This window comes from Astatotilapia calliptera, chromosome 7, assembly GCF_900246225.1.
Source record: "Astatotilapia calliptera chromosome 7, fAstCal1.2, whole genome shotgun sequence".
NCBI lineage: Eukaryota > Metazoa > Chordata > Actinopteri > Cichliformes > Cichlidae > Astatotilapia > Astatotilapia calliptera.
In genome coordinates, this window is record NC_039308.1 from 625835 (window position 1) to 638140 (window position 12306).

General features: G+C 50.1%; 2 protein-coding genes across 5 annotated transcripts in view; one reads left to right on the top strand and one right to left on the bottom strand.

The window, feature by feature from the left end:
- Window positions 1-901: 901 nt before the first annotated feature.
- Window positions 902-3879, bottom strand: irx5b (iroquois homeobox 5b). The gene is made up of 3 exons (XM_026176826.1): window positions 3344-3879; window positions 2331-2736; window positions 902-1588 (listed from the first exon to the last, which is right to left on the bottom strand). The coding sequence occupies exons 1-3, from the start codon at window positions 3566-3568 to the stop codon at window positions 1041-1043; spliced, it is 1179 nt and encodes a 392-aa protein (XP_026032611.1). The 5' UTR covers window positions 3569-3879; the 3' UTR covers window positions 902-1040.
- Window positions 3880-4788: 909 nt separating this feature from the next.
- LOC113025003 (ankyrin repeat domain-containing protein SOWAHC) overlaps window positions 4789-12306 on the top strand; it is a 65036-nt gene continuing 57518 nt past the window's right edge. For 2 of the 4 annotated variants that reach the window (XM_026172321.1, XM_026172322.1), the window contains exons 1-3: window positions 4804-5341; window positions 9510-9773; window positions 11922-12031. In XM_026172321.1, coding sequence (XP_026028106.1) covers window positions 5287-5341; window positions 9510-9773; window positions 11922-12031 — 429 coding nt within the window. In that variant the 5' untranslated portion in view covers window positions 4804-5286. Of the gene's footprint in view, window positions 5342-9509; window positions 9774-11921; window positions 12032-12306 lie in introns of all 4 variants that reach the window. The other 2 variants (XM_026172323.1, XM_026172320.1) reach the window with 2 other exon arrangements.

Here is a 12306-nt window from a genome sequence, read left to right on the forward strand (position 1 = left end):
CTCTCACATATTTGTGAATGAGTTTCATTTAAAAGCTCTTATTGTTGTTTTAAAATGCTACAGTCTTTGTGGGCTTTGCGTCTGCGGTCGGCTCCAGTGCGCTCGAGTTATTTTGAAACGATTACGGAGGAAACTGTTAAGAAATGAGTCATGGCAAAAATTCAGGTGGGTGCTGCGCTGCGGTCTGCACACTTACACCTGAAGGATGAGCTCAGTGTGACAGTTTCATGCAACTCATTGATTTATAAGAATATGAGCTGAACTCATCCTGAAACAGTCCTTTCATAATTTTTGGATTTAAGACAAAACAGACGAATAATTAAAAAAGATTTTAAAAAAACTTCTGAAAACATTTTTCAAAGATGAATTAATTAGAAGCTAAATTACAAAAGGATTCATTTAAATATTTAACACGATGCTCATATTTAGGTTTGAATTTCAGTTTGTTTCTGTGTTTAAATTATTACATATAATAAATGTAATAATATAATTATAAAAGCACAAACTGAATCACATTAAAGACGAAACGACTCCATAAATCTAATCAGATGCAGAAAAAAGGTCATTTTGTAAATGAAGAACAGATTTTTATTGGTTAAACCTGGACGTTTGTTTTGGTTGGATGGTTGTGAGAGGACGCCGCTCGCGTGCGCTGCTCTGGATTTAATCAAAGCGTCAGTTTTACAGCAGCTCAGTGAACGCGGCGCCATCCTCTGCACTTTATTTAAAGATCAATAACAGCTGGATGACGGCTCGTTAAACGTGTGGTGGATTTGAACTGAAACCTGGATAATGTTGTTAGAAATGCGAGCGAGGTGACACGAGCGCGTGAACGGGCCGCTGAGGCCGCGGCTCGTTAAATCAGCAGCTCGTTATCTGCGTGTGAAGAAGAGCAGGCGGGTTAATAAAACTAGGCTTTAATGATACGTGAGGATTACAAACATCTGATCAACATAGAAAAACTGTCTCAAATTCAACCTTCCTGTTAACAAATCAGTCTGCCCCGCCCCCCGGGGGCCGCGCAGACCCGTGGAGGCGCTCTACACGTTCGCCGTGCCTCTGCTGTGCTCGTGTGGCTCCAACTGGCTCTGGCAGCGCAGCCGGCGGTCTCGGGCCGCCGTCTGCAGTAATCCGTTTAACGACGAGGCGCCGCTGTGCAGGGGCCCCGGGGGGCCGTAGGCGGAGTATCCGGGGATGAAGGGGGAGGCGTAATAGAAGTGTCGGGGCAAGGCGGGGCCGTGGGGGAACGGGGTCCGTTGCTGTCCCGCCCCCACGCTCTGTGCAGAGTCACTACATCCTTTGCTTTTGTCCGAAGACGTGGCGATCTCAGCCAGCGACCAGAGTTTGGGTTTGGGGGCCACGTTCGGCCCCTGGGTGGTGCCGCAGGGGCGCTCCTTAGACCGCGGGCTCGGCGTGCGCGTCCCCTCCAGCACTCTGAGCGAGACGCTCAGAGTGGGGGCGCTCCGAGGAGGGTCCGCCGACATGTCCACGGGTCTCCGGTCCACGGGGGAATCCTTAAAGTCCAGCTCGTCGAATCCTCGATCGGCGTCGTTGCCGCCGTCCTCTCTGAACGCCAAACTGCGGGAGTCTGGGGGGGGAGGTGGGACAGGCCAGGTCAGACCAAACACACATCAGGGTTCAGCGTGCAGGGTTATGAGTTTGATTCAAACACACACAAACAAAATGCACTGCATATTAGACCCCGCCCCCTCACATCTGCCTTATGGTCACAGTTTCCGCAGCCCAAACAAAATCAGCAGCCAATCAGCAGCTGCTCTCACGACCAATAAATCGACTTTAAAGAAGAAAGAAAAGAGTTCAGCCTGAAAGTGTTTGATTCGTCCAGATCAATGACATCATCAGTGAGAAATAATCAATCAGAAGAACGCCGCCGCCGACCGTCTCCACGCTTCAGCATCATTAAACGCACTCAGCTCCCAACATCTTCTCCCGCTTCTCTCGCCGTGCGCCTGCCGCTCTTCACTTTTTAAAAAACGGGTCCAGAACATTCTTTGATTTTAACCGATGATCTGATGAAATGATGAAAATCTGAAGCTGATCAATAATCTGATCTATGAACAAACAGGAGCAGTAACAACGACAGACCTGATCAGGACGAGTCGCTCGCTCTGCTCACACTCAGAACTAAAACCAACCTCATGAAACTGTTTCCACTGCAGCCGCTGCGATGATGTCATCACCTACAAGAACGGACGGAGAGGAGCGCCGGCAAACGTCTCCGGGTTCCCGACGCGTGTCACGTGCAGGTCATTTTAAAACCCATCAATTAATCGATCAATCAATGGATGGACCCCTCCCCCCTCACTCACCAGCTTCACGCTTCGGCTCCGTCTCCTCGCTGCTCGCCTTCAGTGGCTCCTCGTCCTCTTCGTTGCGTTCCAGGTCGATGTTGTCCTCCTCTTCCTCGTCCTCGCTCCTGTTCCGTGGCGTCCACGTCATCTTGTTCTCCTTCTTCAGCCGGCGCCGGGCGTTGGCGAACCAGGTGGACACCTGCGTCAGGGTCATCTTCGTGATGATGGCCAGCATGATCTTCTCGCCCTTGGTGGGGTACGGGTTCTTCCGGTGCTCGCTAAGCCAGGCCTTCAGCGTGGCCGTGGCATCCCGTGTGGCGTTCTTCCTGTAGGCGGGGTCTCCATACGGATATGGGCCCAGCGCCCCAAACGGGTGGTAGTCCAAGGACCCGGAGATGCCCGAGGACGGGTCGTAACCCGGACTCTGAAACAGAAACCATCATGTTAGTGGTCAGCTCGAGTTCCCACGCAGTTTAACCCGAGGGTCACATGACCACACGGCTTCAAACTACAGACCCAAACACAGAAGGAGGAAAGACCTCGCTCAGTTTAATCCACCTGAAAAATCTCACAGCCTCACAGAAATGTACAATGTTCCTCCTTCAATTTAAAATACATTTAAAAAAATAATTTAAAAAAATGAATTAAAGAATAAGTAAAAATATATATAAAAATAAAAATGTAAAAACAAAAATAAGTTAAAAAAACCATTAAAAATAATTTACAATTTTTTTTAAATAAAATAAATTAAAGAATAATTAAAACTAAATTTAAAAATTTAATTAATAAATATAAATAATAATTAATTCAAAAATAAAAGACAAATAATTAAAAATTATTTTTATCTTATAAATAAGATTTTTAAAAAATAAAAAAACAGATTAAAAATGAATTTTAAATAAATGTAATAATAAATTCAAAAATCATTGAAAATAAATGAGAAAAATAACTTTTTGAAGAGCAGATATTTTCATTGTACGGACCGGAACCAGACCCGGACCCGAGCCCTGGCCGTCTCCGCGCGCACTCACCACATAGGAGCTGAGCGCCGCGGCGGCGCGCGGCTCCCCTCCGTAGGGCAGCTGGGGGCCGAAGCCGGGGGAGGTCGCCGGTCCGGAGTACGGAGCGAAGGCGGAGCCGGACGCGGAGCGGCCGAGCTCCTCGGAGCGCGCTCCCAGGAGGAGGCCGGAGCCGAAGGAGGAGTGCAGAGCCAGAGGCGCGTGGGGCTGGAACAGGAAGCCCTGAGGGTACGACATGACTTTTACGCGCGGGAGAAGTCGCGTCGGAGCGCGGGACGGAGGAGGGAAAAGCGGGCGGAGAGGAGCGGGAGTTCCAGGAGCATCGCAGGAGGCTCGCGGCGGCACTTTGTCCGCTCCGGCTCTGCGCACCCGATCTGCGCCGAACCCGCAGACAGACTGAGCGGAGAGGAGGCTCAGCTCCACCTCCGCACGCTCACACCTCCTCCTGCTCGCTCTCTCCTCTCCCCTTAGCCCGCGCGCACTCTGCGAGCAGGTGGAACTAACGCGACCCTACAAAATAAAAGCACCAGGATAATAAGGCTTCACGTTCCTCACACCTGCAGAGTTTCTGACTGTTTGTGCACGAAACACGTCATCAAAGTGCGCCGTGGACCAACATGTAGTTTATGAAATATTCCAAATGATTCGTGACAAACAAATATTACTCCACTCTTTAGCTCCTTTGGTTTGACTTAGCCAATAAAAACTTTGGGTTTAGGTTTAGCCAATAAAAATGCTTGGTTAGGTTCTTGGTTTAAATAAACTCCCAGCAGGACACAAACATGAGTTGATGTGTGTTCGGAGCTCAGAGGGTTTAAACCTGCATTACACCTGCCGGCCACCAGATGGCGATAGCAGTGGTTTCAAAGTGACTGTAGCTTTGCAGAGGTTTCTCATGTGACGTCACGCACACATTGGATTGGACGTGATACGACCTGCATTCACTTTGGTTGTTAGCAGGTTGCTGCGTTCACTTGTAGCTTGCACTGAAGACGACGATACGTCTGCAAACGCTCAACAAGAGCTCGCTGAGTGGGATTAAAACTTGAAAATGTGAGCTCCAAACAGGAAATAGAAATAATTCACCCTCAGAGTTCAGAGTTGAACGACTTTTGCTTTAAAGGCAAATGATTATAATTTCATTTTTAGTAGTTGGCAGGTGTTTGCAGACAAGTTGGCATCTTCCATACAAACTATAGCAAAGAGAGGTTATCCTGCTGTGTTTCAGGAGGAAGGATTATGCTCATTGGCTAAAACATGTGATTAGCTGGTCATTAGCCAATGAGTGCGCGGTTCAACAGCTCTGGTTAAAAAAAAACGCTCATGCTGAGGTTTTGAAACGTAAGTAGATGACGTATCAGATGCTACATCACAATTAACAGCCACAGGGGTCAGTAGGAACAACTTTAACTTCTACACAGAGGAAAAATCATCAGAGGGGCGGGGTTTGAGTGTAAAAGTTACATTCCTTCATTCATTTTCAGTTTAATTGATTACTTCCTGTGGAAATGTCATCAGTTCTAATTGTGTGACTTAAGAAGCGTTCAGGACGTGATGTCACTTCAGGTGTTCGGGATTCCACTGATGCGTAACAGGTGACAGTGTGAGCAGGACAGATGCCGTGACAGGCAGTACAATCCGGTGAAACATCAAACCAGGCCGTCCCGCTCTCGCGTATTTTAGCGTTCTCTGCTGAACAGTGTTGAATTATGAACTTGGTGGCGATCAATCTGCGGACTGATTGGTGTGCGTGTGGGAGAGCGTGGACAGCTGTGGCTGATGCTGAGTGTCCTGAGAGCAGCTCAGTGAACTTTGAGGATCTAAGCCCACACCGCCTCCGCCTAATCTGATTAGTGGGGACTATAATTAGCAGAGTGCCAGCAAGGAGAATACTTCCCGCGTCAGTGGAAGTCCGGTCGCTGCTTTTCGGTGAAACCAGCTGAAGTCCATCTCTAATGGCCACGTCCACGGATTTTCAGAACGAGGCTGCAGGAATTTCCACGTTTGCAGGTAGGAGCACAGCGAGGAAGCCGAGTTCGGTGCATTAACTGATTAGATTAGATTAGATTAGATAGAACTTTATTAATCCCTCGGGTGGGTTCCTCTGGGAAATTCGATTTCCAAAAAAGCACAGCACCGACAGAAGTTACAGAGTTACAGAATATTATATTTATATATATATATATATATATATATAATACACACACACACACATATATATATATATAAATACAGAGACAATATAAATAAAATATACGAAGGGGATAAATAGAATAAATAGGAATAAAAATAAAAATACAAGTGAATTGCACATTTCAAGTATTGAGTCTATTGCACTGTTGACTATTAACAAAAGGTATTGCACAGTGAGGTGAAGAGGCACTACAGCTTAGTTGTTCCCCTCTCCTTTGTCCTCCTGTTTCCCCTCCCTCTCCCCTCTAGGGAGGAGTTAAACAGTCTGATGGCGTGTGGGACAAAGGAGTTTTTAAGTCTGTTAGTTCTTGTCTTTGGGAGAAGCAACCTGTCACTGAACAGACTCTTCTGGTTGTTTATGGCCGTGTGCAGAGGATGTCTGGCATTGTCCATAATGTCCATCAGTTTCTTTAATGTCTTTAATGTTTCTTTAATGTCAACTGCTGTTGATCCCAACACTCCACAGGCCATTTCAGGAGGCACGCCGTCACAGGTTCTCTCTCACAAACGTCATCCTGTTTGGAAATCATACTTTGAGATGTAAACAATAGTTACTACTACGAATATTTGCTGCAGTGAATCCTGGGTAAAGTGAGCAGCCTCTCTCCGGCTGCACTGAGGGGGAAACAATGCAAGTCGGCTGATCCTCTGCAGAGGCTAAGCAGTTTAACAGAGACGTTTTCATGCTTTTTTAAGCATCTTTCATTAAAGCCCTCTGCACCGGCTGAGGTGTGCGCCTCTCCTCCTCCGCCTCCTCCTCGGGTGCTGATGATGCTCAGGAGGGCGAGCCCACCGAGGGCTTCCTGCTGGATGGAGTAATGACTCGGAAAAGCTCTTTCATCATCTCCACGGCGAGCCCCCCAGCAGGCCCGCCCCTGGAATGACACTGTTCTGCTGTTTTATCATATCAAAAAGTTATGTTCACAATTTGCACGAACAAAGTCGAACACTGAGGGAAGTGTGGCGGCGGCGTTTCCCCCGTATTCTCAGTGGCACGACTCTTTTGTGAAGATTTTCACATGAAAGGAGCGCTCGTTTGTTTCCTCCAGCAGCTCCCGAATGAGCTCAGCCCGCAGGGCAGATGTCCAGAGGTTACTTAAAGACTGTGTGTTTAATTAATTGGAAAACACTCGTTTTTAATAGTTATTATTCAAGTATGAAATGCAATCCTTGTAATCTGTGTGCACACATAATTAGCACCCATGAGATTTCAGCATGCAGTGCTTCAGAGAGGAGACGGTCACATCAAACCGGTGCACATCCTCATTCAATGGTTGTTTACACGCTGATCAATGAGCACTGTAATCAGATGAGAGGCAGAATTTAAGAGTGCAGCGGCAAGTCCATCGGCAGGAAATCAGTCTGCACTCAGGTCTGATCCTCTCACGGCTGTCTGACGATGTGCTGGATATCCGGGCTCAGACCGAAGCTGTTTGCATTACAGAAAACCTCTACAAACCAGGTGTGAGGGGACAGGTATGAGGGGGGACAGGTGTGACAGAGGACAGGTGTGAGGGAGGACAGGTGTGAAAGAGAACAGGAGTGAGGGGACAGGTGTGAGAGAGGACAGGTGTGAGGGTACAGGTGTGAGAGAGGACAGAGCTGAGTGGGGACAGGTGTGAGTGGGGACAGGTGTGAAAGAGAACAGGTGTGAGGGGACAGGTGTGAGGGGACAGGTCTTAGAGGGGACATGTGTGAGAGGACAGGTGTGAGAGAGAACAGGTGTGAGGGGACAGGTGTGAGGGGGTACAGGTGTGAGGGGACAGGTCTTAGAGGGGACATGTGTGAGAGGACAGGTGTGAGAGGACAGGTGTGAGAGGACAGGTGTGAAGGGGGACAGGTGTGAGGGGACAGGTGTGAGGGGGTGACAGGTCTGAGGGGGGACAGGTGTGAGAGGACAGGTGTGAGAGGGGACAGGTGTGAGAGGGGGGACAGGTCTTAGAGGGGACAGGTGTGAGAGGAACGGTGTGAGTGGGGACAGGTGTGAGGGGACAGGTGTGAGAGGTCAGTGTAAGAGAGAACAGGTGTGAGAGGACAGGTGTGAGGGGGGACAGGTGTGAGGGATGACAGGTGTGAGGGGGGACAGGTGTGAGAGGACAGGTGTGAGAGGGGACAGGAGTCAGGGGAGACAGGTGTGAGGGGGGACAGGTGTGAGAGGACAGGTGCGAGAGTGGACAGGTGTGAGGGGGGACAGGTCTTAGAGGGGACATGTGTAAGGGGGACATGTGTGAGAGGAGAGGTGTGAGAGAGAACAGGTGTTAGAGGACAGGTTTGAGAGAGAACAGGTGTGAGAGAACAGGTGTGAGGGGGGACAGGTGTGAGGGGACAGGTGTGAGGGGACAGGTGTGAGAGGGGACAGGTCTTAGAGGGGACATGTGTGAGGGGGGACATGTGTGAGAGGACAGGTTTGAGAGAGAACAGGTGTGAGAGGACAGGTGTGAAGGGGGGACAGGTCTGAGGGGGGACAGGTGTGAGAGGACAGCTGTGAGAGAGGACAGGTGTGAGGGGACAGGTGTGGGAGGACAGGTGTGAGAGAGAACAGGTGTGAGAGGACAGGTGTGAGGGGACAGGTGTGGGAGGACAGGTGTGAGGGGGGACAGGTGTGAGAGGTCAGTGTGAGAGAGAACAGGTGTGAGAGGACAGGTGTGAGGGGGGACAGGTGTGAGGGGGGACAGGTGTGAGAGGTCAGTGTGAGAGAGAACAGGTGTGAGAGGACAGGTGTGAGGGGGGACAGGTGTGAGGGAGGACAGGTGTCAGGGGGGACAGGTCTTAGAGGGGACATGTGCGAGGGGGGACATGTGTGAGAGGACAGGTGTGAGGAGACAGGTGTGAGAGGACAGGTGTGAGAGGACAGGTGTGAGAGAGAACAGGTGTGAGAGGACAGGTGTGAGAGGGGACAGGTGTGAGGGGGGACAGGTCTTAGAGGGGACATGTGTGAGAGGACAGGTGTGAGAGAGAACAGGTGTGAGGGGACAGGTGTGAGGGGGTACAGGTGTGAGAGGACAGGTGTGAGAGAGAACAGGTGTGAGGGGACAGGTGTGAGGGGACAGGTCTTAGAGGGGACATGTGTGAGAGGACAGGTGTGAGAGAGAACAGGTGTGAGGGGACAGGTGTGAGGGGGTACAGGTGTGAGGGGACAGGTCTTAGAGGGGACATGTGTGAGAGGACAGGTGTGAGAGGACAGGTGTGAGAGGACAGGTGTGAAGGGGGACAGGTGTGAGGGGACAGGTGTGAGGGGGTGACAGGTCTGAGGGGGGACAGGTGTGAGAGGACAGGTGTGAGAGGGGACAGGTGTGAGAGGGGGGACAGGTCTTAGAGGGGACATGTGTGAGGGGGGACATGTGTGAGAGGACAGGTGTGAGTGGGGACAGGTGTGAAGGGGGGACAGGTGTGAGGGGACAGGCCCCTCTTCTTTTTCTCGGCCTCGTAGACTTCCCCTGGTCCACGCTTCCCCTCTGAATTTGCCTGAGGTTCATAGCACGCTGATGTTACTCAGCGACATGTTTAAGAACCTGCAGCTGACCCTCGTCTCTGGACTTCTAGTCTTGGTTGGAAAAACCAAGAAAGGTCAAATTTATGCAGATCTTGGAGATCTTCCCTCGCTGTCTGCTGGAGCCTCTGTTGGACGAATGATTTCATATCATTTCTCTGATCACATCAGCATAAAACCAGCAAAACATTCTCAAACAACAGAAAATACACAGCACGAGGACGATGTCCATCTGTGACGTGTGAATGTCACCATGTAGCAAATGAGAGGCAGACAAATATCAGACACATGATGTTTGTATGTGAAACGCTCTCCATGAGCTGTCAGTCAAACAGGTAAAACATGCAGACACGTGCATTTGATCAGATCTGATCAGGATCTTGGGCGTGATTGGAAACGGCATCAGAAGCCAAGACTCCGTGCTGTGAGCTGGTTCTGTTTAAGAAACATGTGCTGCTCAGAAAGTGTGATAAAGTGTTTCACATCTTCTTTCAGGTAAAACTACAAACACGATGCAGCCGCCTCAGGAGCCTTGTCCCTCCATGACAGAACCTCCAGCCGAGAACTCGAGAGTCCACCAGAGTCCCGATGAAGCAGCTCTCTGCTGGAGCACAGACCTAGGTCACCTTCTAGAGGACGACGAGCAGGAGGAACATGATCCAGATCCACCTCAGGACCAGCCAGAGGTCCAGGAAGTAAAGCAGGGTGCAGCAGCTGATGACCAAGAGGCGGGAGGCCAGGAGCAGAAGGAGGACAGAGGTGAGAGGTCACGAACTGTTGTGTGAGGATAGCTGGACAGAAGCATCAGTTAAAACCAGGTTTAGGTTCTGAATGAACTCTGGTCATCATGTGACCACAGACGCTCGTACCTGACGCAATGCCAAAGCGCACCTGTCAGCAGAGAGAGCAGGCTGAGCAGCAGCCAGGTGAAGGTGTATCGGAGGCTCGTTTAAACGCTACTTCTTTGAGGGAACCGCGGCGTCAGCGGGCATCGTTACAGCGCGAGTGACGGAGCACGACTGAAGGCGGAGTAAACAGAGAAGAAGCTATCGCCGAAGCTAGGAGCGCTCCTCCTAGAGGAGCTGCCTCGGACCATCGCAGCGGCGACCATCCAACGGAAACGCAGCAGAGCTGACGCTGTAATATAGCAGTGCAGCTACCTGGGACTTTGTCTCACTCTGGAAAACGTTTGCCAGCCTCGGGAGCGTGGGACAGCTGCAAGATGGTGGCTCTGCAGCGTGTTTGTGATGCGCGCTGAGCGCAGGACTGAGCCTGAGAAAGGAAACGCAGGGGCAAACAAGCAGAGGGCTGTGGTTTGTGGTCGGCATCGTCATTCTGCAGCCAGCAGCTCGCCTCTGTGCCGCTGCCTCACGCTGTGACCGGGACTGACAGATTATTGGGAACACACCGCGGCCGCTCGGCCTGCGTTACTCCCGCTGATCCCGATGAAGCTGCTGGTCTGTTTGGAGGCGGAGCTTCCCTCTGTGGTTTCTTCCCTCTGTCACAAGAACATGAGAACCTGAGAGGCTGCAGCAGTCAGTCAGAGTGCACCAATGCACCACAACAGGAAGTGATGGAGGTGTGATCACACCTCCACCTCTCTGCACATGTGAGAGCAGCTAATAGATCCTGCTTAAGATAACAGCACAGGAAATGCCCTTTAACCCTTCAGCACCCAGCAGACACACACACACAGACACACACATACACAGACACACAGACACACAGACACACAGACACACACATACACAGACACACAGACACACAGACACACACACACACAGACACACAGACACACAGACACACAGACACACACACACAGACACACAGACACACACACACACAGACACACAGACACACAGACACACACACACAGACACACAGACACACACACACACAGACACACACACACAGACAGAAACACACACACAGACACACACACACAGACAGAAACACACACACAGACACACATACACACACAGACACACACATACACAGACACACAGACACACAGACACACAGACACACACACACACAGACACACAGACACACAGACACACAGACACACACACACAGACAGAAACACACACACAGACACACACACACACACACAGACACACACATACACAGACACACACACACAGACACACACATACACACACAGACACACACACAGACACACACACACAGACACACACACACAGACAGAAACACACACACACAGACAGAAACACACACACACAGACAGACACACACACACAGACAGAAACACACACACACAGACACACAGACAGAAACACACACACACAGACACACACACACACACACACACACACACAGACACACACACAGACACACACTCATGTCATTTGGGGGGAGGGAGGATCTGCCTAGGACGGAGGATTTGGCCACATTAAAAGTTTTTTTATTTTTTACTCTATTTTGAGAATAAAGTTGAATTAACAGCTGAAGTTTCAGGATAAAGTGCAAAGTGAAGATCGTTCTTTCAGCCCTTCAGCTCATAAACACAGGGCGGCGATGCGGTGACGCTGAACGTGTGGTCAGCAGGAAAAACACACAAACGTGGAAAAGCTGGCAGAAACATCTGGACAGATATGAGGTCATCGATGGTCCTGTTTTATCACAGGACGGACCATCACTTTGTCTCACTGACTCGTCTACACGAGCCATCTGTAATCTCACAATTTCAACTTTGTTCTCAAAATCAGTAACATTATATACGTGAACGTTGATGCTGACGTTCCTTCGTAGATTTCACCTGCTGAGGTTCTGCTGATGAGTAAGTAACGTCTCGATGTAACTATAACAACCTCTGAGAAAACACACGACCATCAGATAAAGGTGTGGGCTTGTCTTCATGTTTGGCCTCCATCTGCTTACATGCAGCTTTGCCTCCAGACCCAGATTCCAACCTAATGATGGGGGTAGCCAATCAGGACGAAGCCGGGGAGTCAGGCGGTAGCGTGCCGTCGCCGGTCGTCACTGAGACAGAGCAGGTGAGTCCAGAGACGGCTCATCTTTATTCATGGCTTCATCTTTGTTGGCAGCGCTTGCAGGTCGCTCTTCTTCTCCACATTTGCTGCTTTGTTCTTTCTGTAAACGGCGCCTCTGATCAAGTTCAAAGCCCGGCCCTCCTGACAGTCTCTCTTCATCAGCCTGACACGTTTTTCTGCGTCTTCAAAACCACTTTTCCTCATTTTCATGTTCCCGTATGTCTGTGCGTTTAGAGCGGTAATTATGCGCCGCGTAGCCGCTCGTCCCGCTGTGGATT

What these genes read in the sequence shown, in the direction of transcription:
- irx5b (XM_026176826.1), bottom strand. Translation starts at nt 3,568, where the DNA reads ATGTCGTACCCTCAGGGCTTCCTGTTCCAGCCCCACGCGCCTCTGGCT. An exon ending in CGGCGCTCAGCTCCTATGTG is followed by an intron (nt 2,737 to 3,343) that starts GTGAGTGCGCGC and finishes TTTCTGTTTCAG; the next exon opens with AGTCCGGGTTACGACCCGTC. An exon ending in GGAGCCGAAGCGTGAAGCTG is followed by an intron (nt 1,589 to 2,330) that starts GTGAGTGAGGGG and finishes CTCCCCCCCCAG; the next exon opens with ACTCCCGCAGTTTGGCGTTC.